This window comes from Delphinapterus leucas, chromosome 6, assembly GCF_059928025.1.
Source record: "Delphinapterus leucas isolate spDelLeu-1000000601 "Yukka" chromosome 6, BTC_Dleu_Yukka2, whole genome shotgun sequence".
Classification (NCBI taxonomy): domain Eukaryota; kingdom Metazoa; phylum Chordata; class Mammalia; order Artiodactyla; family Monodontidae; genus Delphinapterus; species Delphinapterus leucas.
This window is the reverse complement of record NC_143134.1, coordinates 94619202-94644792: the sequence shown is the minus strand read 5'-3', so window position 1 is coordinate 94644792 and position 25591 is coordinate 94619202. Positions and strand designations below refer to the sequence as shown.

General features: G+C 40.6%; 1 protein-coding gene across 6 annotated transcripts; it reads right to left on the bottom strand.

Moving 5' to 3' along the window:
- Window positions 1–381: 381 nt before the first annotated feature.
- Window positions 382–25589, bottom strand: RNF20 (ring finger protein 20). 6 transcript variants are annotated; one of them, XM_089913470.1, is made up of 21 exons: window positions 25536–25589; window positions 24246–24400; window positions 18890–19084; window positions 18636–18783; window positions 18301–18483; window positions 14364–14482; window positions 13324–13548; window positions 11775–11921; window positions 11523–11600; window positions 11216–11335; window positions 9696–9875; window positions 8601–8736; window positions 8156–8277; window positions 7648–8018; window positions 6300–6417; window positions 5338–5487; window positions 3570–3782; window positions 2894–3019; window positions 2586–2726; window positions 1737–1838; window positions 382–1483 (listed from the first exon to the last, which is right to left on the bottom strand). In XM_089913470.1, exons 2-21 carry the CDS (start codon window positions 24372–24374, stop codon window positions 1307–1309), a joined length of 3180 nt encoding a protein of 1059 aa, XP_089769596.1. In that variant the 5' UTR covers window positions 24375–24400; window positions 25536–25589; the 3' UTR covers window positions 382–1306. The 6 variants fall into 6 exon arrangements, with proteins under 6 accessions (XP_089769596.1, XP_089769595.1, XP_089769597.1 ...); XM_089913469.1 differs by having other exon boundaries at window positions 25445–25536; XM_089913471.1 differs by having other exon boundaries at window positions 18890–19057; window positions 25445–25536.
- Between the last annotated feature and the right edge of the window lie 2 nt (window positions 25590–25591).

The following is a 25591-nucleotide window of genomic DNA, read 5'->3' as shown; positions in this document are numbered from 1 at the left end:
CAGAGATATAGAAAACCTCTGGTTTTCTGGTTACTATAAATCTTATACCTCAAGAACTCTAAAACTAAAGTGCCAGGCAGTCTGATACCCTCTGGAAAACAAATCACAATCTCTTACCCCCATAGCGAACTATGAGAGAGAACTAAATAGTCAAATAAACCATTATATTTTAGGCATAATCACTCCGCAGAGCAGATTCAATAAAACAACTGGGAGAAAAGTGCTTCAATTAATCAGAGAAATAAATACTTTAAACAGAGCTAGCCCCTTAATCTAAGTTGATTATTTCTGTTCAAGAGAATTCAATTCTAAAACAGCAGGTATAAAATCAACTAATACTGACAAATAGAAAAATTTCAAAGGAAAACATGAACACAAAAGCAAACTGAATCCTGCTTTAATTGAAGCTTGTGGAGTATAAAGTCCTACAGAAACATTACAGAGAATCTTCTGGAAAACAGGAGTGACGACAACCCCTCTGGAGAGGCATATGAGAATAATTCATAGTTCACCAAGGCCTCCCTGTATCGAGACCCCAGGGTACCCAGAAGATCTCTTCACCATCGCAGCCCTGTGCCCCATCCTCTCCAATCTTGATTTCATTATAAGATAAAAGGGGCTATAGTATTTGAAATTATTCTGGCCTCGAGAAATTTAAAGGCATCAATGAGTAGAACATTCAAAACTTAAGTAACTGTAACAAGGAGGCCAGCTGACCTTAACAAATTACTTAGCTAGTGAACAGGAAATGGATTGAATCATCCTGGACATAAATTTCATTAAGGCTTCAAACTATCCAGGAATAAGTAGCATGATGATACCATTTTATAATCCAAGTTTACAAAAAGTTTGCTGCCCAAATCAAGTACTGTTTATGCCTGCAGACAGCTTATTTCTAAAAGATCACCGCCCACTGCAAGTAGCCATGTGTCTCTACTCTTGTTTCTTTCTCTGTGTCAAAAATACCAATTTGACTTCTTCAGGAGGAATGGACAATCCAAGATTATACAGTAAAAGCCTGAAGATGTTGAAAAGTCTAAAGGCAGGAAATACACAAAGCTGGTAGGGAAGACAAATAAAAGTTGTTTCTAATTCATTCTAAAACCCAAGACTTGCATTACCAGTCCTTTCCTCCCGAAGTCACCTAGGAATTAGTGAGGAGAACCCGGACGTAAAGTCTGTGAAGGAAAGGGAGTTGACGGACAAACTGCCCTGTGGGTGACAGTCAAGGAGAGAAGAGGTAGAGGTTTGGTGGTTAATGACAAAGTGCCTGTCCAGCCTGCCCCTCTTCTTCTCTTGGCTTGGATCAACCAATGTAGATGCGATGGAAATCATTGGCACCAAAAGCAGCATTACACTTGGGACATTTGCGCTGGCGGGTGTCATAGCGGGTCTTCACACACTCAAAGCAGAAAACATGAAAACACTTGGTAAGTACAGCATCCTTTTTACGCATGTTGCAACATGGACAGGTCAGGCGTGCCTAGGAAAAAAAGAAATCACAGTCAGAGCAACCATAAAGGTTTAGGACCCAAATGGCTCTTATATATAAGCAAAAAATCCACTAAGCACTAAGACAGTAATAGCACCGCACGCCCCCACCACACACACATAATAAAGCATTCTCTGTTACCTTCAAGTAAAGAGGTTCAGTATTTATTATCCTAATCTGTTAGTAGGCCACTGTAGGCCAAAACAAAAAAACACACACAAATCACTGAGGCAGTTTTTCGAACCTTGTAATCCTTAATCTCCTCCATCAGAATCTCATCACATTTGGGCACATTGTCTGGTTTCTTTGTGGTCTCCAGCTTCCTTCGAAGTCTAGAGATGTCCTCCTGTGGTGGGATAGCATACCCATTACACACTCCCCCAGATCTGTCATTTTTGAGAAAAATTAACTGCTCCAACCTGAACTTTCTGTTGCAGAAAGAAAGGACTTTCTGTCCTTTCATGCCTAACTATATTTTAGGAATGTAGAGAATTGCAAATGACAAGCTATTTTCTTTTTTTTCGGAACAGGCAACCACAATCTTATCACCAAACTTCAGTTGCATCTAACTACTGTCAGTTCAGTTCTGCAAAACTCCAGTCTAAGTTTAGAGCGATTAAATTTTAAAAAAAGAAAAAAAGATGAAAACTTGATAGGCCACCTTATTTTAAGGCAATTAGTTTTTAGGCTGAAGATAGATTGGATCAGAATTTACAGACTTATAGATAACTATAGAAAGGCAGCATGAGGAACAGTTGGCATGCAAAAAATAGAAAAAATTGTAGAAGAATTTAAAGAAGAACTTTAAAATTCTCTAGTGTTTTTTTTTGCTGCTACTTCTTTACGATTTCACTAACTCATTCATTTAAATAAATAAGTATTTATTTCATGCCCATTAGGTGGCAGGCACCATGATAGGCTTTGGGGATAGCTTTCAGTGAAGAAAACAGACTCCATCTCTTCACTCAAGGAACTTACAGTTAAATAGGAAATGACACATTGATACGATAGACCAGTGACTCTTTTGTAACATAGGTCATCTTAGAGCTCAGAAAATACCTAAAAGGCAAAAAGTGAAGAAAAAACAACTGACCTGGGCCCGTTTGAAATTGAACATATCTTTTTCTTTGGTGACACTGTTCTCCACAATCTCATCCTGAAAATCATGTAGCTTCTTCTGAGCCAACTCCAACTGTGCTTTGAGGTCATCTGCAAGCTGGGCTGCCTCCATTGCCTATGAGGGATGTATGAACAACATTATCTTATCACCACTTATTTCCAGTGAGACAAAATGTTACCAAGCCCAAGGAATAAAGTGAACCTGTAATTTTATCAGTGTTAAACTTATTTGTTCCTCTGAAGACTAACTGTTACTTTAGACCACAGAGTAATCGATCATACCTTGCGTTTATTCATCTCTAAGGCTTGGGTCCTAAGACCCAGCTCCTTCTCCCCTGTGCCAATGTTGCTTTGTAACAGATGCTCCTTCTCTTCCAGTTTCCTCACTACCTGTAACTGGGCATCAACCTTAGAAAAAGAAAATCACATTTTAACACAAGCAGGAAGGAAAAACACAAAAAATTGAATAGGCTCTGTTAATCCACAGGCCCACAAAAGAGAATCTGTTAGAAAACTCGAACTATTACTGATTTTATCCATAAACCTTTCAAATTACATGCAAGACCATGGTAATTCTCTCATCCCAACGTTCAGAAGTAATCAGGTAACCACTCTTACAGCTTCTCATGCAGCCTTACAGAAATTTTTAAGATACACAGCACGTGCACACAAAGACATACACATTTTTAACACCAAAGGGATAAATAGATGAATCCCTTAATGATATATTTAAGCATTTTTCCTTATTAGCAGATCCACTTTTGTTTAAACAGCTGCATTGTGCTCCTCTGTAGGGATGTATAATTTATTTCCCAGTACCCAAATCATGTACATTAGTTTTGGGGAGTTTTTCCTGTTACAAAAAATGCCACAATAATCATTTTTTTTTACTTGTATCTTCGTGTAGAAAGCACCCTATTTCAACAGGATTCTGGAAAGCTTTTTTCATTCTAGTCACCTGAGTCTTCAGAGTCAAAACTTGGTCTGCCAGCTCCTCCTTCTCTTCTTTCAGCAGCTTATGGATCTGATTGGACTTGATACGTTCTGACATGAGCTTGAAATTTGCATCATCCTTCTCCCTCAACTGCTGCATCAAACGGATATTTTGCTCCTGCATGTCTTCAAAGGCCTGGCCTGTGACGTCCATCTCAGAGAGGAGAGCTTCTTCCTCCTAAAATAAGAATGAAGAACCTTCATTTTAATGGAATCTTCTAACTCCAAAGAAATGCACACAGGAAACTAAACTTTCCTACTGTTGTTATGGAAATAACCTAGTGACAGAGAAGACAGTTTTAAGAAGCTTAGTTTTGTCACTAGGTTAGCCCTAGGAATCCGAAGCCATTGGCATTGATTGTTGGTCTGATGCTCATTAATTGGTCCGTATTTGAGGTCAGCTGAAGCAGACTAAAATTATACACACCATAATCTAGCAAACTGATCAAGTAGGAGTTGGTTAAGAAAATTTCTATCATAAAACCTCACATTTTCTCATACTTTTCCACAATTATAATACTGACTTGAATCTACAGACTTTTCAACTCTGAAAACATCTGTTTCATAACAATCTGATAGGTGAAAAACTGAACGTAAAAATAGTTTTAATTTACATTTGTCTTATTATAAATTACAGAGCATCTTTTCATACGTTTAAGAGCCATTTGTTTTTCTATGAATTATTAATATCTTTCGTCTGTTCTTCTATTGGGCTTTTGAGTTTTCTTCCCTATCATTTTTTGGGGATTTTTTAATATATATTAGAAAGATAAGCCCTTTCATGATAAGAGTTAGGAATATTTTTTCCAGGTTTCTCATTTACCCTTTGGCTTTGCTGCCATGTAGAAGAAGTTTTGTGTGGTCTTTTTTATAAGTCAAAATTATCAATCTTATCTTTCATATTTTTTAGACTTTTACTAATAGTTAGAAAGGTCTTCTCCACTTCAAATTTAAAAAGAAATTTATCTGTTTTCTTCTGGTTCTTTTATGGATTTCTTTAACATTATATATATGTTCCATTTGGAAATTATCTTAGTGTAGAGTGTTCAAATGTATCTCCAACTTTTTTCCAAAATTATTTTGTTTTTGCCCACCACATTTAATCGTCTTCCTTTTTCTTGCTGATTTAAAACTATATCTTTTGCACATATTAAATACCCATGTGTACTTTGGTTTATTTATGTACCTATATGGTTTTTCCAACCATTTTTGGTATCTTTATTATCGAAAGTTAATAAAATCCATTGGGACTTAAAAATAAAGAAATATATGTTCCTTATGAGAAGGGGACAAGTCTCTATAGTTCTATGATCCAGAAACCACTACAGTTGACATACTGGTTATTTATTTGCAACCTATTTGGGGAACATGTTTTTCTTGGTTTCATGTATTTATAATCATAATGTGTATAAAATTTTATATCTCTTTATAAAATTTTATATTCATTACATCCCCTGATTGCAGATCAGCAGAGAAACGATACATCCCTCAAGGAACAGTTTTTGAATAACTGTCTATCCATTTGAAAATAGAAGTAAATTTCCTTCCTCACAAATACACAAAACAAAGTAACTGAAGGATGAGAGACTTCAATGTAAAAACAAACATATAGGAGAAAAAAATATTAACCAAAAAAAAAAGACTGGAATGACAGGGCAAATTTCACTGTCAATAACTTACTTATCAAGTAAAATTTACTTAAAAAGCTCATTAAATAAAGAAAGTATGCCCACCTGCTTGGCCATGGCCAGCTTCTTCTGCAGGTATTCTATCTGCTCCTCTACTGCCCGGATCTTCCTCAGGGCATCTTCATCAGCCATTTTCTTGTTCTCTTTTTTCTCCTTATCCTCCAGATCTTTGAGTCTTTGCCTTAAATCTTCCAACTATAGGAGGAAAGAAATCACACAAAAAGAAAAACAAAAAAGCTATAATACAATTTCAAAAATCAATTAATACTGTGCACAGATGGAGGGCCCATAACACCAAAAGAACCTTTATAGGATTATGGAAGGAGACAAATGATACACTAGTGCACCACATCACAACCCTGCTTTAACATCACTCCATTCCAACGTCACACGCTTCTGCAAGCGGCATTTTTTTTTTTTTTTTTTTTGCGGTACGCGGGCCTCTCGCTGCTGTGGCCTCTCCCTTTGCGGAGCACAGGCTCCGGACGCGCAGGCTCAGCGGCCATGGCTCACGGGCCCAGCCACTCCATGGCATGTGGGATCTTCCCAGACCAGGGCACGAACCCGTGTCCCCTGCATCGGCAGGCGGATTCTCAACCACTGTGCCACCAGGGAAGCCCTGCAAGCGGCATTTTTGAGGAGCGCAAATGTACTTTTCTTTAGAATAGTCCTCACCCTTTTTTTTCCTAGGCTCCCAATTTTAAAAGAACAAGGCATTCTTCCCAAAAGTAACCAGAAAAAGAAAATCAGTATGACAATGATTTATATGGCACAAAGGGGAACAAAAAGTTTGAAAAGGTTACTCCTATTCCCCGTAATTCTGATATACCTTACCACCTAGTGGAAAATATGGAAGTCTCTATATTAGATGGTCTTTGAAAGGGAAGAAAATGTTGCTAAGTCTTAAATGCTAACTTTAAAGAAACTACAGCCTTCAGAAGTGTGAAGGAAAATCCCACAAATGGAAGATTTTGACCAGAATGACAGGTAATGGCAGATTAGATTACCTCTCCCTTAGACTTCTTTTCAGCTGCCATTAGCTGAACCTTGTCTCTCTGTTCCTTTGGGGCAGAGCGGTACATATCTAGCAATAGTTTCATCTCCTTTTGGCTCTCCTGTGCCTTCCTATGATGAGGGTGGTAGAGGGGAATGGTGTAATGAGAAAACAAAGGGCATCAGAGCAGGGGAATTTTGAATTATGCAAAATATTTTACAACAGTTCTATTTTACACTTTACATAACACATCTAAAAGACAAAACTTTTGCACAGACTATCAAGAGATTTCTGGATACACTCAGAAAGTATAGAAAAGTAAGTTTGTATAAAAGACTCATTTCTCCCGTCAGACCAAGTTCTCCAACATAGTTATAAAATAAACACTTATGGCACTTGTTAAATAGGCAAAGTTCTGGGGCGCCACTCTTAGAAACTGAGACTCTGTAGGTCTGGGATGGAGTCCAGGAATGTATTTTAAGTAAGTCACCCAAATAATTCTGATACCACACTTGGAGGGAAAAAAAATTGCCTTAAAGAGAGCAAGAGGAAGAGAGAAAAAAAGGGAGAAAATTCAAAGTTTAAAATATACTGCTAATCCTAGATTTGACAACTGAGTGATTAACCATCGGCTAAAGGCTAAAACTTTATCTTACTAAATTTTCAAACCTCTTAACTATCCTTTTATATACCAAAGAAGTTCAAATGTTTTGAGCACAGTAGTCCCTTAAATCCAAACATCAAAAAACACTCTACCATGACCAATGGGGAGCAAGAAGGAACCGGTTCTATCAGAAAAGGTACAGCTGAGCAGGATGAGAAGCGGCGATATGTGAGATTACGGCAATGTTTCTTGACTTAAAGGTCTGTCTCAATGCCTGTAGGAGTAAACCTCCTAGAAATCTCTTAAAATGATCTGATATACACACAGACTACTTAACTGCCAGGCAAAGAGATCAATACTGTTCAAGTTATAGCGATACATATTCTACCTACTATAATTTAAATTATAATTAATGCCAACAATTTGCCCAAATCTAGTAAACAGCAGTATTTACTTCCAATAATTCTCATGAGTGTTACCTCAATCATGACATCCTTTTCCTTAATTTGGATTCATGAAGAATAAGGCTACAACAATGGGGTTTACTGAGACCTGATCACTGAACCAGAGTATACAATAGCTACACAGGCCACTGAAGTCGTACACTTGATCAAGAATTGTACATTAATTGTACATTTAGTTACACCTGATACATTACAATTATTGAATAAGCCATGCCATCATTCAAACATTTCATGCACGATGTCCTAACCTTAGCTTTTGAGTCAGAAACAGTTACTCTAAACATTGCTCTTACTTGAGTTCAATCTTCAATTGTTTGATAATTTCTGCTTCCTTCTTCCTTCCATCATCATGTTTCCCTTTCTCTTTATCCTTAGCAGAATCTCTCTCTTTTTCTGACTCTTTTAGTTTCTGTTTCTCTCGTTCTCTCTCCTTTTCCTTCTCCCGCTCTCTTTCTCGCTCCCTCTCTTTCTCCCTCCTTTCTCGTTCTCGCTCTTCCTCATCGCGTTTGGACTTAATTTCGTTGACTTCCTCCTGAGATGCCTTCGATGCGGTGGACTGGGCAGACAAGTCCTCAGGATCTTGTTTTAGCTCTGCAGGCTCGTCCTTAGGGTCCTCAGTACTGGACTGAGACTGCAAGAGGGCACTTCCACTGCGCAGCCGTGTCTGGGAGGGCAGAGAAAGGAAAGCAGCACCCACACTTACTTAGTGGTCACTTGGTGGTGACCACACCACTCTCCTCACCCCAAGACAGCTTTGCAAACTTAACAGAAAATAATACTTATTCTCCTCCTCCTGGTTACCTTGTTCAGGTCAGACTGGGCTTCTCTCAGTTTCCGCTTATACCTTAGGACCTCCCCTTTCAGCTGGTGATTGTGATTCTGGAGGCTACTGATGAGGTGGCGCATCTCCCGGTTTATGGGGCCTTAAATACAGCAATAGCAATGTCAGAAAGAAGTGTGACAAGGGCAAAGGCACAAGGAGAGAAAGTGTAGAACACATGAGGGACCTCTGAGAAACAGGGAGAATTGACAAAAGGAAGATTCCTTCTCAGAAGATGAAAACAAAACTGGCCAATCTGAGCTAAAAAACAAGCACCCAGGCTGTAAACCAAAATGAATGACAGGATTTGAATTAAGGTTGTTTAGGACTTCTGAGCTCCATAACAAACCCTGGTGACCACGCTGTGTCTTTCAAGGAACGCATGTGCAGCAGACGAACTACAGGGTGGAGCCAGAGTAACTGTACCTGCTTGTTCATTGGCAGCAAGGGTCTGCTCAAATTCTATCCTCAGCATTTCATACTCCTTGCGGACCTGGGCCAGTGTATCTTCTAGCTGGATCACTTCGGTCCTCAGCTTCTTATGAAGACTAACCTCATCTCGCTACACACAGAAAAAGGAACCAATCAAAAATTCTTATCAAAATGTGGACATGTCATCATATTCTATTATTGTTTTCTAAATTTGATCTATAAGGATCAAGATCCTTATCTACGTATATAGATCCTTGATCTATAAGGATCTAAGGAGAAAAAGAGAAAACATCAAGAAAAGAGGGATTACTCTGAAAAGTTCCAATTCAATCAATACTTAATGAGCACCAGACAGCTACAAAACACTGATCTGAGAACTAGTAGGAGACTCAAGAAATACAGGAAATGGCTCCTAACTGAGAATATTACAATCTGGTTGGAGAACTAAAGAAGAAAACAGTATATAAACAGTAAAGTAAGATATACTCAACTCTTTGGCAGACACACAGTAAAAGACAAACTACTATAAACATAACCTTAAAGGCAATGGAAAATACAGAAGTGAACACATGAATGAAAGTTTCTGCCTTAAAAAAATTATTTACATATGCCATTATATGATATAATGGCTTGTAAGCAGTCATACAGCTTCTATACACTATTCTTCCCAATGTACATTAGACTCCAGCCATACTAAACTATTTTTTTTACATCTGCTGTTCTCACTGCTGGGAATGCCCTTCTCCTCTTTTTATCTACCAGTAAACTTGTATTTATCCTTAAGAGTCATACTGCACTTTGGCAAGTGGAATCAGGACGGCTCCACAGTCAAATCAGATGTTCTGTCTCCTTTATCACTGCACCTTTTGGATATACTCTATTGCAACACACTGCATTCTACTGGATACTGTTCTCCCCGCTAGACTCTAAGATCTCTGATGGCAGGATGCCCACCATCTAGCAGAGTAAAGACCTACAGCCACTCCATAAATGCTTTCTGAATGAATAAAAGATTGAGCAGAAGAGAGTAAAATTATAAAATTTATAAGGGAGGAAGCTTATATACAGAAGACAAAGCTAGGCTGTTACCTCAATGAGCTCAACTTGGCGTTGGTGGGTACCCCTGGTGCCATGAAGTAGGGTCCGAGCCTCATCCAAGTGGGCTTTCAACTGCAGGCTCTCGTTGTACAGGACAGAGAACTGTGACTGCATGCAGCGATATTCTGGAGTCTCCTTGACCACTTCCTCCACAGCACTCCGCAATTCCACCTTAGGAGGGCCCAAAGAAAAGAAAAGTCAGAAGCAGAATCTAGGATGCTAGCCTGGAAATAAAATCTTAAACTCTCTGACGTCTTGTGCAACTGAGACAAACTTTATGAAATCTATCTACCTATTCCTCTAGTTACAATAAAATCTATCCTGACTTAAATTAGACCCTCCAAGAGGTGGTACCTGGTACCTGTATTCTTCCACCCAACGATTGTTTTAATTCATACATGTTTTACATTATGTGTCAACCTAGATCCAAGGACACTAGAAAAGCCCTATGAAATCTGTCAGATCTAGGGACAGAGAAGAGCACTATGAAATTTGTCAGGATACTTATTTTAAGAACATAGTTGAGGACCCTAGCCACTAACTTGTTCTCTTTGTTGACAGTCACAGAGAAAAGTATTTTTGTTATTGTATCAAAAATACTTATGGGGCTTCCCTGGTGGTGCAGTGGTTGAGAGTCCGCCTGCCGATGCAGGGGACACAGGTTCGTGCCGCGGTCCGGGAAGATCCCACATGCCGCAGAGTGGCTGGGCCCATGAGCCATGGCCTCTGAGCCTGCGCGTCCGGAGCCTGTGCTCCGCAACGGGAGAGGCCACAACAGTGAGAGGCCCGCGTACCACAAAAAAAAAAAACAAAAAAAAAACAACTTATGCTTCTCCTAAGTAACTGTTTACTTTAATTACCCAAACACATCAACTGATTCAACTCAGGTTGTTTTTGTTCTTTTTTTTTCAGTTCAAACATCTTTATTCATATATTTACCTAGAAACAAATAAAATTATAAAAGATAGGTGGTTGTGACTGAAAGAGAGGGGGGAAGACTTTCGGAATCTACTTTCTTCTCCCCAAGAACCAGGGAGAGAAAATTCTAATGGGCAGGTCTGAAAACCAACAGGATCACCGACCATGTTTCTTTCTCTGTTTTGGCAGTTAGGAGCTGCAGAGGCAACTTCTGTGGCCCACATTTAGCAGTTACTGACATGGGAGTGGCCTACGTACTGTAGCTACATGCTTCTTGCATGTATCTTGTATACAAGCCCCATTTTTAAAACCCACTTTGGATCCTCACCCTAGTTCACCCTACTCCTCATTTTTTCTCAACAATTCTTAAGTTAGTGCACTTTGATTCAGCCAATGTATTTTTGTAGGTTGCTTTAAATCCTTTTCAGAAAAGGCAGGGTACCAATATTAAGTATATATATAACTAAATAAATGGATATAGCAACAAAACTTACATTTTTCTTTTCCGTAATAAATTATGACGGTTCACAACACATATGTGAGTTATCAGCAAAAAGTTTCATTTTACTGCCCCTCAGAGTTGTGTCTCCTACCTTCAGCTTTTCATTTTGCGCAGTGACCTCCTCAAAGTCTTGCCGAAGTTTCTCCAGCTCACAGTGACGGTTCTGAGCCAACTCTTTGTTCTCCTCAAGTTCTGCGTTCATTTCCTCAAACTGGGAAAAGGAGGAAATAGCAAAATGAGAGTAAAGAAAAGGAATTTCTAAATCATTCCCATTCCTAAGCTTCCAGCTCCACTGATCGACTCTTCTAGCAAAACCCCACGTTGTCACTAACACAATACCTAACACAATTCCTGACACCAGGTCAAAAAAACAAACCCTCGGGGAGTCGTGATTTTACCTTCCGGGCATTGATAGTGATTGTGCCGCCATAGAGACTGCTCCCTGCACCATATACTTTATAACCTTTTGAATTCACCTATGGAGAAGACAAAGATTCTTTAGTGAGAGGCCCTAAAAGTTTAGTCTGATAACCAAAGTACTTTCAAAGAAGTCCATTTTTTCTCCAAGTACTACTACCCAAGTTCATCCTTTCTGAGTAGACTCCTTAAAATGATTCTAGTCTTCAAACTATGAATAAAACAGCACTTGCCCGTTCTAGGACTTCTACTAAGTGTCGATTAAGTCGCTGTTCCCTCTTTCGAATTTTGTCAATATCCCACTGCAGGTCATCAATCATGGACTCCAGGACAGATACTCGTGACTCAGCTGTCTCCACTTTACTCTGCAACTTGGCGAACTACATCCCAAACACAGGTGTTCAGAAAAATACAGCAAAAAAAAGACCAGGTTAGAAAAGGAATGCCTTATATCCCAAATCCCACAAAATTAACCCTTGCTTATGTGTCATTAAAGAAAAGGTTTAAGTAAAAGCTATTTCACCCTCCTCCCAACACATGAGTATAAAACTGAAATCACAGGTTTAACAGTTTGGGTAAGTCACAATTATGAAAACTGTACAAGTCTATAAGAACTCTCACAAAGAAAAGACTACTTAAGATTCAATAATTTTTCTACCTCTGAGAAGCACCATTTCCCTATATAGACCACAAACCCATCAGAAAATATGTTTTTTAAGAGACAAAAGATAACATCCTTGATTTTACCAGACAAATATTTTAGGAGATAAAAATTCAAATATTTATTTAGAAAAGACAGCTATCTTTACCCTCTACTTTCCCTTCCCATATTCCAACAAATGATAATCCAAAGAGAATGGAAGGAAAACTTCCATTCTTTTTCAAGGTGAGCCCAGGGCAATCTAGAATCAGATGCTATAAAGATACAAAAATCTATGTTGTTCTCTGCTTATTTAGGAGATGTACACAGCTAATGCTATTTAATACTTTAATTATAAAACTGTTACATGCCCACATTAATCTACACATATCTTTTGTGTTGGTTTTAAAATATGGCCCCCAAATTCTTTGACAGTCCTCCCAACAAAAGGTGAGGTCACTGTCCCCTCCTCTTAAATCTGGGTCAACTTTGGTGACCCAGTGGAAATGATGCTACATAACTTCAAGGCTATGTCTGAAAGGCCATGCAGGTTCTGCCTGATATTCTTGAAACACTCATTCTCTGGAAGAAGTCAGCTGCCATGTAAGAAGTCCAACTACACTGAAACATCCGTGTTGGAGAGGCGACACTCCAGTGGACAACTAAGATGAGCTCTTAGCTGACAGGCAGCGTCAACCATGAGTCGGGAGTTCCCTAGTGGCCCAGTGGTTAGGATTCAGTGCTTTCACTGCCATGGCCCAGGTTCAATCCCTGGTCAAGGAACTGAGACCCCACAAGCCACGTGCCATGGCCAAAAAAAACCCCAAAAAACAAGAGAAAACAAAACAAACAAAACAACCAGCCGTGAGAGCCGTCTTGGATATCAGCTCAGCTGAGCAGAGCAATATGTCTCTCCAACTTAGTAATGCTAAATGAGATTTGGGAAAGGGCTGGTAAAGGAAGACCTTTTCATCTTGGTAGCACCTAGCTTATGCCTTACAACATGACAGAAAGTTATACTGATTTTTTTACTACACTCCAATTTCTTTATAAGCACCACTATACTCTAACCCCTTTGAAGGTTGATGAGAAGTATTAATAAACTTCCCAAATGATTCCCAGGCAACCAGCCCAGCATGCACCTTGGCACTGGAGTTTTTTTTTGTGTGTGTGGTACGCGGGCCTCTCACTGTTGTGGCCTCTCCCGTTGCGGAGCACAGGCTCCGGACACGCAGGCTCAGCAGCCATGGCTCATGGGCCCAGCTGCTCCGCGACATGTGGGATCTTCCCGGACCGGGGCATGAACCCCTGTCCCCTGCATCAGCAGGTGGACTCTCAACCACTGCACCACGAGGGAAGCCCCGGCACTGGAGTTTAGGAAAGAGGACATAATGAAGAACATAGGCTTTGAAGTTGAACAGACCTACATCCAAATCACAGTTCAATCACTTTCTGGCTGCGTGCCCTCAGACCAGTCATCAGTTTCTTTGAATTTGTTTCCTTAGCAGTAAAATGAGAGTTATTTGACCATGAGAGATAATATTCGTAAAGTACTTAAGTGCTACGCACTAAGTAAACGGTTAACTATTAACTTACCAATAAGCCTAAGAGTTGGGTGGCCAAGCTAAGGTAGGTCAAATTTCAGCAGAAGGCTTATCACCACATTGTCTCAATCATTTTATACAATAAACAAACACCCAAATCTTGACATAGTTTGGTCGTGGCACTATGTGTGTCCAAGTTTGGATGAAAACCCACATTCCTCAAGTTCATAGGTCATCATAAATGCAGTATTTCCTACTGCTCCATTCTCAGATAAATTTCTACCAACCTATTCCTCAGTAACACTGTACATGGTCTTTTATATTTGGAGTAATTTAATATTTGGGGGTTTGGTGTGTTGTTTTGCAAATCTCCATGATGGTAATTCTTCCTAAAAACTAAGATCCCAAAATGTCCACTTAAACAGAGACAGAGTCAAGGAGAAACGTTCAATTATTTCCTTCCCTTAACCTTTACTCGGACTTTGATTTCTCAGAGCTGGTTGCTTTAACCTGCCCTGCATGCTCTTCAGTATAAAAACAGGCTTTCTAGAGTAAGATGATGTTTGAAGCACTTAGTATTCTGAGTCAATGTCTGCCACAGGCCACTGGAAACTGCCATCTCCTTTCTGGTCAAGTACCTCCTGAGACATGGTGCAATGCTTCTCCTGAAGGAGGTCTGTCAATTCTTGTAGCCTCATGTCCTCTTGTGCAAGGAAGGAATTCAGCTCCTGCACTGCTTCCTCCACTATCAGATTATCTGAAGGAGAAGAACTGTACTTTAGTTTAGTTAGCATCTATAGTGTCAGATTTTACAACCGTGTATCCCACCAAAGCATTAACGTGCTATTTCACTTTATTTTCCTGAAAATTTCAAGAAGTAGGCTGGTTTTTATTATCTTCACATGACATATTAAGAACCCAGGCTTGCGTAGAGGACTTAGTCCTTCGTTAAAGCACTTGCTTAAGGAAATTAGTCAACTTTGTGCTTCTGTAGAGGTAGACACAGAGGCAAGGTCACCTAACGCCCATCCCTTTCTATAAAATTAAAATGCCTTGAGAAAAGAAAAGGAGAGGTCCTATAACTTTATTCAGATAAGGCACAATCACCAAAAAAACCTGCATTTTAGAATTGTAGACAAGACAGAAGTATCTCTAATCAATGTCAGACTTAATAGCAATAAAATTCTATTTTCTAAGGCTGTCACAAATTCCTATTATTCACTAACACCAATGTGAAGCATCTCTCTGTTGGGAAAGAAGGGCAGGGCAGGGCAGGGAGCAGTAATTTCCTTGTTCAAATGACCACCTATAAAATCATGAAGAATAAAGACAAGAGCATAGAATTACTTATCATATTCTGGTATACTATGCCAGAGGCACTCCTGAGGCTCAAAAACCAAAGTGTGAAAAATTAAAAAATGGTCATGAAGAACCTAGGGGCAAGACGGGAATAAAGACACAGATCTACTAGAGAATGGACTTGAGGATATGGGGAGGGGGAAGGGTAAGCTGGGAAAGAGTGAGAGAGTGGCATGGACATATATACACTACCAAATGTAAAAGAGATAGCTAGTGGGAAGCAGCCGCATAGCACAGGGAGATCAGCTTGGTGCTTTGTGACCACCTAGAGGGGTGGGATAGGGAGGGAGGGAGGGAGACGCAAGGGGGAAGAGATATGGGGACATATGTATATGTATAACTGATTCACTTTGTTATAAAGCAGAAACTAACACACCATTGTAAAGCAATTATACTCCAATAAAGATGTTAAAAAAAAAAAACAAAAACAAACAAAAAAAACCAAAGTGTGCAGTATTATTTACAAAGAAGGTAGTAAATCTACAGAACTTACCATACCAAATTAGTATGTTTAAAATCAGTCACAGATACTATAGCTGAAATCCAAATGTTAGTAAATGAAACCACATACTCTCGGGTTATATACTGCCCCTAGAGACAGTTATCAGGAAGTAAAATTGGCACCACTCTTAGAAACATAATACAGGTTGGTCATGCGGTGGCTTTTATGGTTTTCAACCAACATTACCCATCAGAATCACTTGTGGAACCTCTAAAATTACCTAGGACCCATCCTATACCTACTAAATAAGAATAAACATGGGCAGGGCCAAAAAAGAGTATGCTCCGAAAACTCTCAAAATGATCCTGATTCATAACCCAAGCTAAGAACTAGGGGCTGAATTTTAGTCCTCTTAATATCTTAAAATATTGAGAATAAGGCCCAGAATACAATAAGAGCTCAATAAATATTTAGTGAATTAATAAACAAGCTGATAAATGTAATTCTTTTGAATCAAGGACCAAATAAACATGAGGAAAAAAATGAACCGCCAAAAGTTACAGTTGATGCTACAATTCATACTTTATACACCTTTTATCTCTTAGAACGTTCAGCTTATCAATGGCAATTGCCTTTTATGTTATAAATAATAGCTTAGCAGTTTGTAACTTGTAATGAATGTTTTTATTTTTTAACTTAAATCCTACCTTAAAATGCATGCCATCAAAAAGAATAATTTTAGGACTTCCCCAGTGGCGCAGTGGTTGAGAGTCCACCTGCCGATGCAGGAGACACGGGTTCGTGCCCCGGTCCGGGAAGATCCCACATGCCGCGGAGCGGCTGGGCCCGTGAGCCATGGCCGCTGAGCCTGCGCGTCCGGAGCCTGTGCTCCGTAACAGGAGAGGCCACAACAGTGAGAGGCCCGTGTACCACAAAAAAAAAAAAAAAAAAAAAAAAAAAAAAGAATAATTTTAAAGTACTGTTTAATGTGTTACTCATTTTAGTTCCTTTTTAAATACAGCAATTCCTTTACTTGATATTCATTTATAAAATCAAGTTTCATAACGACATAGCCTCTGCATATAGCATATTATCTGGTACACCATGCATACTGTATAAACCATAATGCATATGGTATATCTGTGTGGCATATTACTAATGTTTAATAATACCTTCTAACTATTCAAGTGGAGCCAAGGGAGAAAGGAGTAACATACAGCTCGGTTTACATTAGGTGACAGGGAAGATTTATAGCCATTCATTCACCATTATGTAAGCACCCACTAGACACCAGAAACAGTGCTCGAAAATGGAGAAACAAAGAAGAGTGAGGCAAGGCACTGCACCAAGAGACACAGCTGAGCTGGGAACACACAAGTAGATGTAATATATGAATACAAAAGTCTGGGAGGACATGAATAATATTGTTTACAATGGCTGTTTTTGGAAAGTAAGATGGAAGGACTTGTGTAGTGTACTTTATGTGATTTCTGATTTGTATATCTTAAAACAAGTACCTGTTATCCAAATAATAAAATACAGAAATACACAAACACCCTATTGGAAAAGCAAAGGAAACCTTTGCCCACAAAATATTCACAGGTCTTTAATATGCCTCTTCTTTTAATTCTATTGATAATTTAGCCCAAGTATCTTAAAAAACAAAACTACAGAGTAAGAAAATTCTTATTTTCCCATCCAATGGTTCAACCTCCATTGCATTTGACATATTTCTTTCAGAAATGAAAGGTTAAACATCTTAATGACAATCAGAGAAATTAATATATTACAACTAGACCAGGATTATTATTTAAAGCATGAAATCAGGGCACTTAAGAAGATGCAACCTGGGGCTTCCCTGGTGGCGCAATGGTTGAGAGTCCGCCTGCCGATGCAGGGGACATGGGTTCGTGCCCCGGTCTGGGAGGATCCCACATGCCACGGAGCGGCTGGGCCCGTGAGCCATGGCCGCTGAGCCTGCGCGTCCGGAGCCTGTGCTCCGCAACGGGAGAGGCCACAGCAGTGAGAGGCCCGCATACCGCAAAAAAAAAAAAAAAAAAACAAGAAGATGCAACCTGGACTTCCCTGGTGGTGCAGTGGTTAAGAATCCGCCTGCCAATGCAGGGGACACGGGTTCAAGCCCTGTTCCGGCAAGATCTCACGTGCCACGGAGTAACTAAGCCCGTGCACCACAACAACTGAGCCTGCACTCTAGAGCCCACGCGTCACAACTACTGAGCCTGCGTGCCACAACTACTAAAGCCCGTGCATCCAGAGCTTGTGCTCTGCAACAAGTGAAGCCACCGCAATGAGAAGTCCGCGTACTGCAATGAAGAGTAGCCCCCGCTCGCCGCAACTAGAGAAAGCCCACGCGCAGCAACGAAGACCCAACACAGCCAAAAATAAATAAATTCAAAAAAGAAGATGCAACATAACTACACAAATACTTAACTACACTGAACAAATATAAGTTTTTGCATTAAATCTAATTAGTTAACATAAAATAATACTTTTATTTCAAATAGGCACTTTTCCATCTCTATAATATTTTGTTTTATCTTTTTAAACACTAAAATCTAACAATTCTAAAGCCTGAGTCAACTGTTTTTGGAAATATTAGTGATAACAGAAAAACAAAAAACAAGGACATATTAAACTGACTCCAAGAAATTTAATTAAAAATAAATATGTAAGTCTGAAAACTACAAACTAGCATACAAAGGTGAGTTCCTATTTCTCCCCCTCTGCTTCCAGTCTCCTGGTTTTTGCCTCACCTCCACTGTTCAGCTTCCGTGATAAGAGCTCCACTTTTTCTTGCAGTTTATCATAGACAGTCACAATCTGCGACACAGCTCGGCGGGAGGACTCCACGCGCTCCTGCAGCTGAGATTCCATCTCTTCACTGGAACTGCTGGCCAAAGTAGCAAGGAAAGAGAAAGCTGGCTCTTGCCCTTCCCCTGAGGACACAGGGGGAAAAAAGAAGCCCCTAATATTATAAAACTGGAAATATCAAAATCTATTTTTTCCCCTCAAATGGAGAGCCTCAAAGCGAAGCTCTACTTCAAACACCCAGAAAGCATGAAGTGGCAAATCCGCCACCAACACTCACCTCTCTCTCGGTCATCTTTCCGTTCCTGATTGCTATCAGAGTCTGGTTCCGGCTCAGGCACAACAAGGGCTTTTCTTTCTGTGAGTAGGTCTCCCAAACCCTGCTCCAGATCATAACGTTTAAGGATGATACGGATGTTTTCATCAAACTGGAGGAGGGAAGGTACAGTTACAAAAATACAAAAGGAAACAACTTTGGAAATAAAGAGTCTGCTAAGGAGAACTACAATGCTCAGATAAAAACAAGCTAGCTACCTGACTCCAGTATCGGTTGACGATCAATAGTGAGGCATCATCGGTGGCCTGTCTTCGTTCCAGTTTTTCAATGTGCTCACGGAGTTCATCTTCAATGGCTTGCCGTTGATCCAGCATTTCTGCCAGTTTGCGATTTTTGGCTTGCAGTGTTCGAATGTCTAACTCCTCCTGCCCCAGGAAACCAGTCTTATTAATCTCCATAAAGAAATTAGACAAATCAGTGGTTAAACTCAACAGGGGCTAATATGTGCATTACTTAGCTCCTATGAAAAAAGATATTTATTAATAAAATCTTACAGCAAATAATGGGATAAGAAGTAGAAGCAGAAGAAATAAATAAAGGTAAAGGTCTGTGATGATGGGAGGAAAGAATGACACACACATATACACTAGAACCTTGACTTCACCCAGCTCACTGTTCTAGTCACATGTACATCCACAAAATACTGCTACTGTGAGGCTCCACCATCCAGCTAGATCACCCTCTTCCCCAATCAATCAGCTATCTCCTAACCACTGCCCGTCATTTATTCAAGACTTTGACAACCAGGTCCTTCTGTATCCCAGTCCCCGTTAACACATCTGGTGACTTCAATATACATGTGGACATGTACCTGTGTGGACAAACCATCCAATCCTCTAGCATCTACACTGTCAGCATTTTGAATTCCTTAACTCCAATGATTACTTCCTTCACTGTGCTTCAGCCAGACATTTCAAAAGCCACATCCTAGACTTTTGTCATTATCTGGAACTGTGTCACATCTGAAATCTTAAATTCCAACTTTCCATTCTCTGAATAAAACCATCTTTCCAGATAGCTCATGCTCTTATCTCAATATACCAGTCTTCATCTGGATCTCCAAAATTTTGAATTTTCTCCTTTCTCCTCTGTCTCCACTATCTTCCATACCTTGACTATACCCTATAATACATTCCTTCAAACTCCTGCCTATCAGGATCCTCAAGTTCTCTGCCTTTAATCTTTTTATTCTACCTCTGCGAACAAACCCCAATCTGAATTAATCCACGTATTAGACCATTCCATTCCTATACCCAGTATGCTGAGACTTCTAGATAAGGTCATTAAACCAGGGAGACTGGTGCCTTTATAAAATGAATTCTAACCTGAGCAGATCTTATCATTTGTCCGGAAATGTTTCTTTCTGGATCAAGTGATCTAGCTCCTATTCTACACTGAGGCACTCCTCTCACATCACACTAAGCAGGTGACTTGGCCTCCGTTTTAAAGAGAAAACAGAAACCATCAGATGGAAAGTTCTTCAATTTCCTATCTCCTAAACCCATCCACACAACTTACCAACTTATGCCCATATTCTTAAAACCTCAACTTGTGCTGAGGATCCCATTCTCTCCTGTTTCTGCAAAAACGTCACTCCATCAGTAATTGTGTACCCCTCTCAGTATCTTTAACCTCTCTCTAAGAAAAGCTGGTGGGGGGATGGGGGGTGGGGGGGAGGGAGGGAGAACTTCACACAAAGAAACAGCATGTCGAAATGATTACATTTTTACTTTACTGAGAAATTAATGAATATTTTAAAGTAAGAACCGTTTATTAGAGCACGAATTTCTCGTTTCACTTTTACTTTCCTCTCTTCCATTTGGTTAAACAGTCTCGATACACCAAAACAGTCAAAGCTTCCCAACTGTACCAGTTTATGAATACTATTAATAAACTATATGTTTAACCTCTTTTCTGAGCATCACCTTCCCCTTCTTTGCTCCACCTGAAACCTGGATAAGAACACTGTTTCCCTGCAGGCTTCTCCAGTGATGGCTGTTTCTCTCCCACATGCTTTGAAGCCCTGTGCCTGGAGGCAGGTGGGTGTCCTCCTTGCTCTCCACTGCCACTAAGCCATTATCCACTTTGCTGCCTAAAACCTCCTAGCTTTGCAGCTCATGCCATTGGTCTGGACCACCTGCCACCCTGCCTTGTTGCACTCACCTATAAATGCCCAGGTCACTTCCCCACATTTCCTGAAGATTTAGCACCTGGCTTGTCATCACTCTCTCCAATACTACTCATGTTGTACTTCTTACTGATTTCAATTTCCATATAGATGATCGTTCCTGTATCTCAGATCCTGTATCCTGACCTCCTCTCCTCCAATGATCTTGTCCTTTACCTTCCTCAGTCACCAAACTCCCAGTTATTCCTATTCGTGGTCTTAGCTGTACCTGGATGTTCTCTATAAACTCAATTTCAAACAACCCATTCTCTACAGTTACCACCTGTTTTTCCAGCTCACTCTCTCTAGTTTATCAACTCCAACAATTCTTCAACTCCTCCAGGATCTATTATACAATCCATTGGTCCTATACCTTCGTCCTGTACCTATGTCTTTCACTCCTCTCACTTCCTCACTTCCTTATCAAACTTAAATTCCATGACCAGTCACACTGTTTTATAACCTTCTCCTCCCTTGCTCCATATTTTCCTGCTGAAAACCCCAAGCCTGGTAACATCCAACTCTCCACCTACATCCATGAAGCTAAATGTGACTAGAAAACATAAAGCGCCATGCTGACCGGTCTCACTTTAAACTCATGCTCACAGACTCAGGTAGGTCCTCAGTGCTGCCCAGCAGCCCTACTCCCTCTCTCTAGTCCGTTCTCTCTTCAAGGTGACTACTTCCTACCTTCTCCCGTCTCTTCGCACCTCCAAAACTTCCTCCCCCATCCTCACTCTCAGATGAGTCTTGCTTCTGATTTCACTGAAAAAAAACAGAAGCAATCAGAAGAGCATGTCCACCTCCATCTCCCACAACCCTCTCTACTGCCCTGCTTACATCTGAACCCACATCCCTTGCCTTTCTTCTTGTCGATAAACCATCCCTCTCCTAGTTAAGGCCCATTCTCCCACTTGTGCATCGTATTACATTCTTTCTTCTATTCAAGGACATCACACCAGTAACTGTCTTCTTTTTCTGCTACATCATCAACTTTACCCTCTCTAGCAAATCATTTCATCAATAAATAAAAATGCTGTAATATCTCCTACTTTAAAAAACAAATTAAGAAAAGCTTCCCTCAACCCCACATTTCCCTCTGGCTAAGGCCCCATTTTCTTGGTTCTGCTTTACATCAATACTCCTCCAAAGCAACACCTCTGCCCTCTTTTCCCTCCTCTCATATTCTCTTAAGTTCACTGCAGTCAGGCTGCCATTGCCGCCACTCCACCAACACAGTTCTTGTCAAGTCTCCAGTGAAATTTCTAAGGCTAAATCTAAGTCTCAGTCCTCCCCTTGCTCAACCCATCAGGAGCACCTGATCAACCTCTTCCTGAAACACTTTCTTCTTTTGACTTCCGGGACCCCACTCTCTCTTATTCTCCTCCTACTTCAATGGTCCCTCTTCAATTAGTCTCTTCTCATCTCCTTGACGTGAAGGGTCGCAGTGCTCCAGGGTCCTGTTCTCAGACTTCTTTATCTATGCTTATTCCTTATGGGAGAGCCTATAGTCTCATGGATTTAAATACCATAAAAAAAATAATGATTATCAAATGTACAGCTTTAGCCCAGATCTCTCCACAGACTGCAGATCACCTCATCCAACTACCTATCCACTCATAGGTCTAATAAATACCTCAAACTTATATGTCCAGTTTCAAACTCATGATTCATCCCCCACAGCTCCCAGAAATCTGCTCCTCTCATACCCTTCCCTAGCTCAGTTAGTGAAAACTGCATACTTCCAAAATCCTGGGGTCATCGTGCCTCCTTCCTCTCATATACTTCACTCAATCCACAAGCAAATCTTGTCGACACTACCTCCACAGTGGCCCAAGCCACCGTGATCCCTCAAGATTACAGCAACAGCCTCCTACATGTAGCAGACACTTTTGCGCCCCATGCCACGATCTGTCAGCCTTCCAGACTTCAGCACACCTCCAGTGGACAGCTCCAGTCACCCTACCAGTGTCCCACTTCAAGCATACCTTGCAGTCTCAAAGTTTTTTGCTCCACAATCTCAGTTTGTTTACTACAGCAACCTCAAAGTGCAAAGGAGGAGTTATTGCCTTCAAGGGCAACCTTCAACCAACTGGGGCAGGGATCAGTGGATACATGCACCAGCTCCCCACCCTTAGAGAGGGAGAGTGGGAGGGAGGAGAGGGAGAAGGAATGAGGAAACAATTTTGCTAACTGAACTCCTGCTTACAACCCTTGCTCCCCTACAGTCTATTCTCCAAACCTAAGTCAGAGCATGTTACTCCCCTGCTTAAAACCTTCCAGTAGCTCCTCATGGCCTTCTGAATAAAGTCCAAAATGGGACGTGTGTTCAGTGCTTCCCTTAGCACATGTGGTTATCCCTGTGAAGAGCACGTTTCCCACTCTATTATGACAGTCTGTTCCCTTCTCAGTGCCAACCTACAAGCTGAAGTCCAGGGGCTGTCCTTAGGGTAGAGCACAGTGTCTGGCAAATAAAAGATTCTCAACAAATATTTATTATTGAATGAATATATGTCCTTGGGATGCATGACGTGAGACAGTGCCAAGACAAAAATCACCTCCTGGCAACAGGAGGCTGATGAACCCCAGACAACTTTAGAAATGATACTTATCAACAATTTATTCTGAATGTTCCTAATATTCTCTCTGATCCTCAATTTCAAAGAGTAGATGTGGTTTTGTAGGCTATACAAATGTGAAGCATTTTTACACCACATCACCATGGCTGAGCTCCAAAATACAGACTCCTGACCTATTATAGTGAGCTTCTGATGTCTAACGGACATATAACATTACTATAAGCTGTTGGTGTATAACAGTCTAATAAAACTGTCAACTCCATAACAGAAAGGACAATATCTATTTTATTCACCATTATAGCCACAATGTCTAGCCCAATAAAAACTATTAATAGTACATTACCATGTTAAAGGTAATATTCCTTAGCAGGAACTCTTTCATTTCATCCTCTCAAAAACCCAGTGAGTTAGGTACTATAATTACATTTTATAGACAAGGAAATAAGAAGACACTCTCTCGGTGATTTTGCTACATTGCTTCTTAGTACCTGGCACCTAAGTTTTCAATGAATGAAAAATCAGTGTATAACTCCCTCACTAAATACCTATAATGCTAAATACCTCAATGCTGTATCAGGGACCAGAATCTTCAGAAAATATAAACATACCTTTAAAAATAAAGATCGAATGTCAATATATTTCTTCTTCAGAAATGAGCAATGCATCATTTCATCTACTTCTGGCTGTTTTATTTCCCTCTTCTTTTCAAATCAATTTCCCTTACTCCAGAAGGCTTCCGTAAATTATTACTTTCAGGCGGCCACGGACAGAAGAAAAACACACTCTCACAGCATTGTTTCCACATACCGTTGAAGAGACACTCCCGAGCTTAATTGTTTCCACCGTGGTCCCTGAGTCTTCAACAGCTGTCTTCTTCTCCGGAGGCACAGATGTGCCAGGCTCTCCAGCTGCTCTTTTATTTCCAATTCCTGACATCTTGGCACAAGATGATAGCTGTCTTCCTGGAGAGAAAAAAAAGACAGAAACTTAGGTAAGTTTTGCAAAGAGAACTAAAGAGGGTCCACCTGTGATGTAAAAACTAGCAGTTTTTCTGGCCAGTCCTTTAACCTGGATCCATCAATTCCACACTCAGCAACATGATCCTTAAGTTTCTCTTGGAAAGAGAAAAATTGTGGAGTAAGAGTCACAGCTGAATTTACGGAACTACAAATTTCTAAATAGGATGCTGCTAAGAAATAAGCCAATGGGCAAAGGGTGAAGAGACCAAGAAAAATTTCAGGAGTCTCATTTCCTGAAATGTCAACATCTGAAAAGTTCAGTTTGATTAGAAAAGAAGTTAATTCTATAGTGTTGGGAGAATCAGAGAGCTGAAAGAGACCTGGGAGATGTCTACTAAATTATTAATACTGGACAAGTCATTTATCATCTCTGAGCCTCAAGTTCCTAAACCAGAAATAACAACAATATAAGCTTCCTATGCTCCTTATGAGGAATAAGTAAGTACAGAAAGAATTCTGCATAATGCCTAGCATGAAGCATGCACTCAGAAATGCTAGCTCTCCTTTATATATTTGCAGTTTCTTCTCTATTTCCAAACGCTCTCCCCACGAATTTGTGCAACCCTGTGGAAGCTAGACCTGGGTGTGAATCCCAGTTCTAACTTTTAGGGAGCCATGCTGCCTTGGAAGAGTGAGTTCTCTATATGCACAATGCAAGAGAACAGATATTGTCTGCCCTACTTGCCTCCCAAGGTTTCGGAGCTCATAGGAGGCGGAATAGATGCTAAAGCACTTTACTACTTCCATCAGAATTACTCTGCTTCCAATTCAAGCTCCAGGAGACGGGTATCGGTGGCAGCAACCTGAGTGGGACCTCGCCTGGAGAGAGAGGAGCAGGACAAGGGCCTCAATCCTACTCGAGAGGGGCCAAGGACCCCAGCCTCCGTATGGGCCAACTGCAGGCCCCAAAGAGGGAGGCCTGGGAGCGGGAGAGGGTGGTGATCCCGTTGCCTGCAGAGTCCCTCCCACCCTTGTCAGAGATCTAACCTGAGTTCTTCCAACTTGCGCCGCCCGGGAGCAGAACTCTGGGCAGTTATTCACCAAGGTCCGCGTAGCACTCCCACCTCTCACCCCTTACCCGCAAGCGAAGACCAAGCGAGGCTTCCGGGAGGCGGGGCCAGGGAGAGGAAGAAG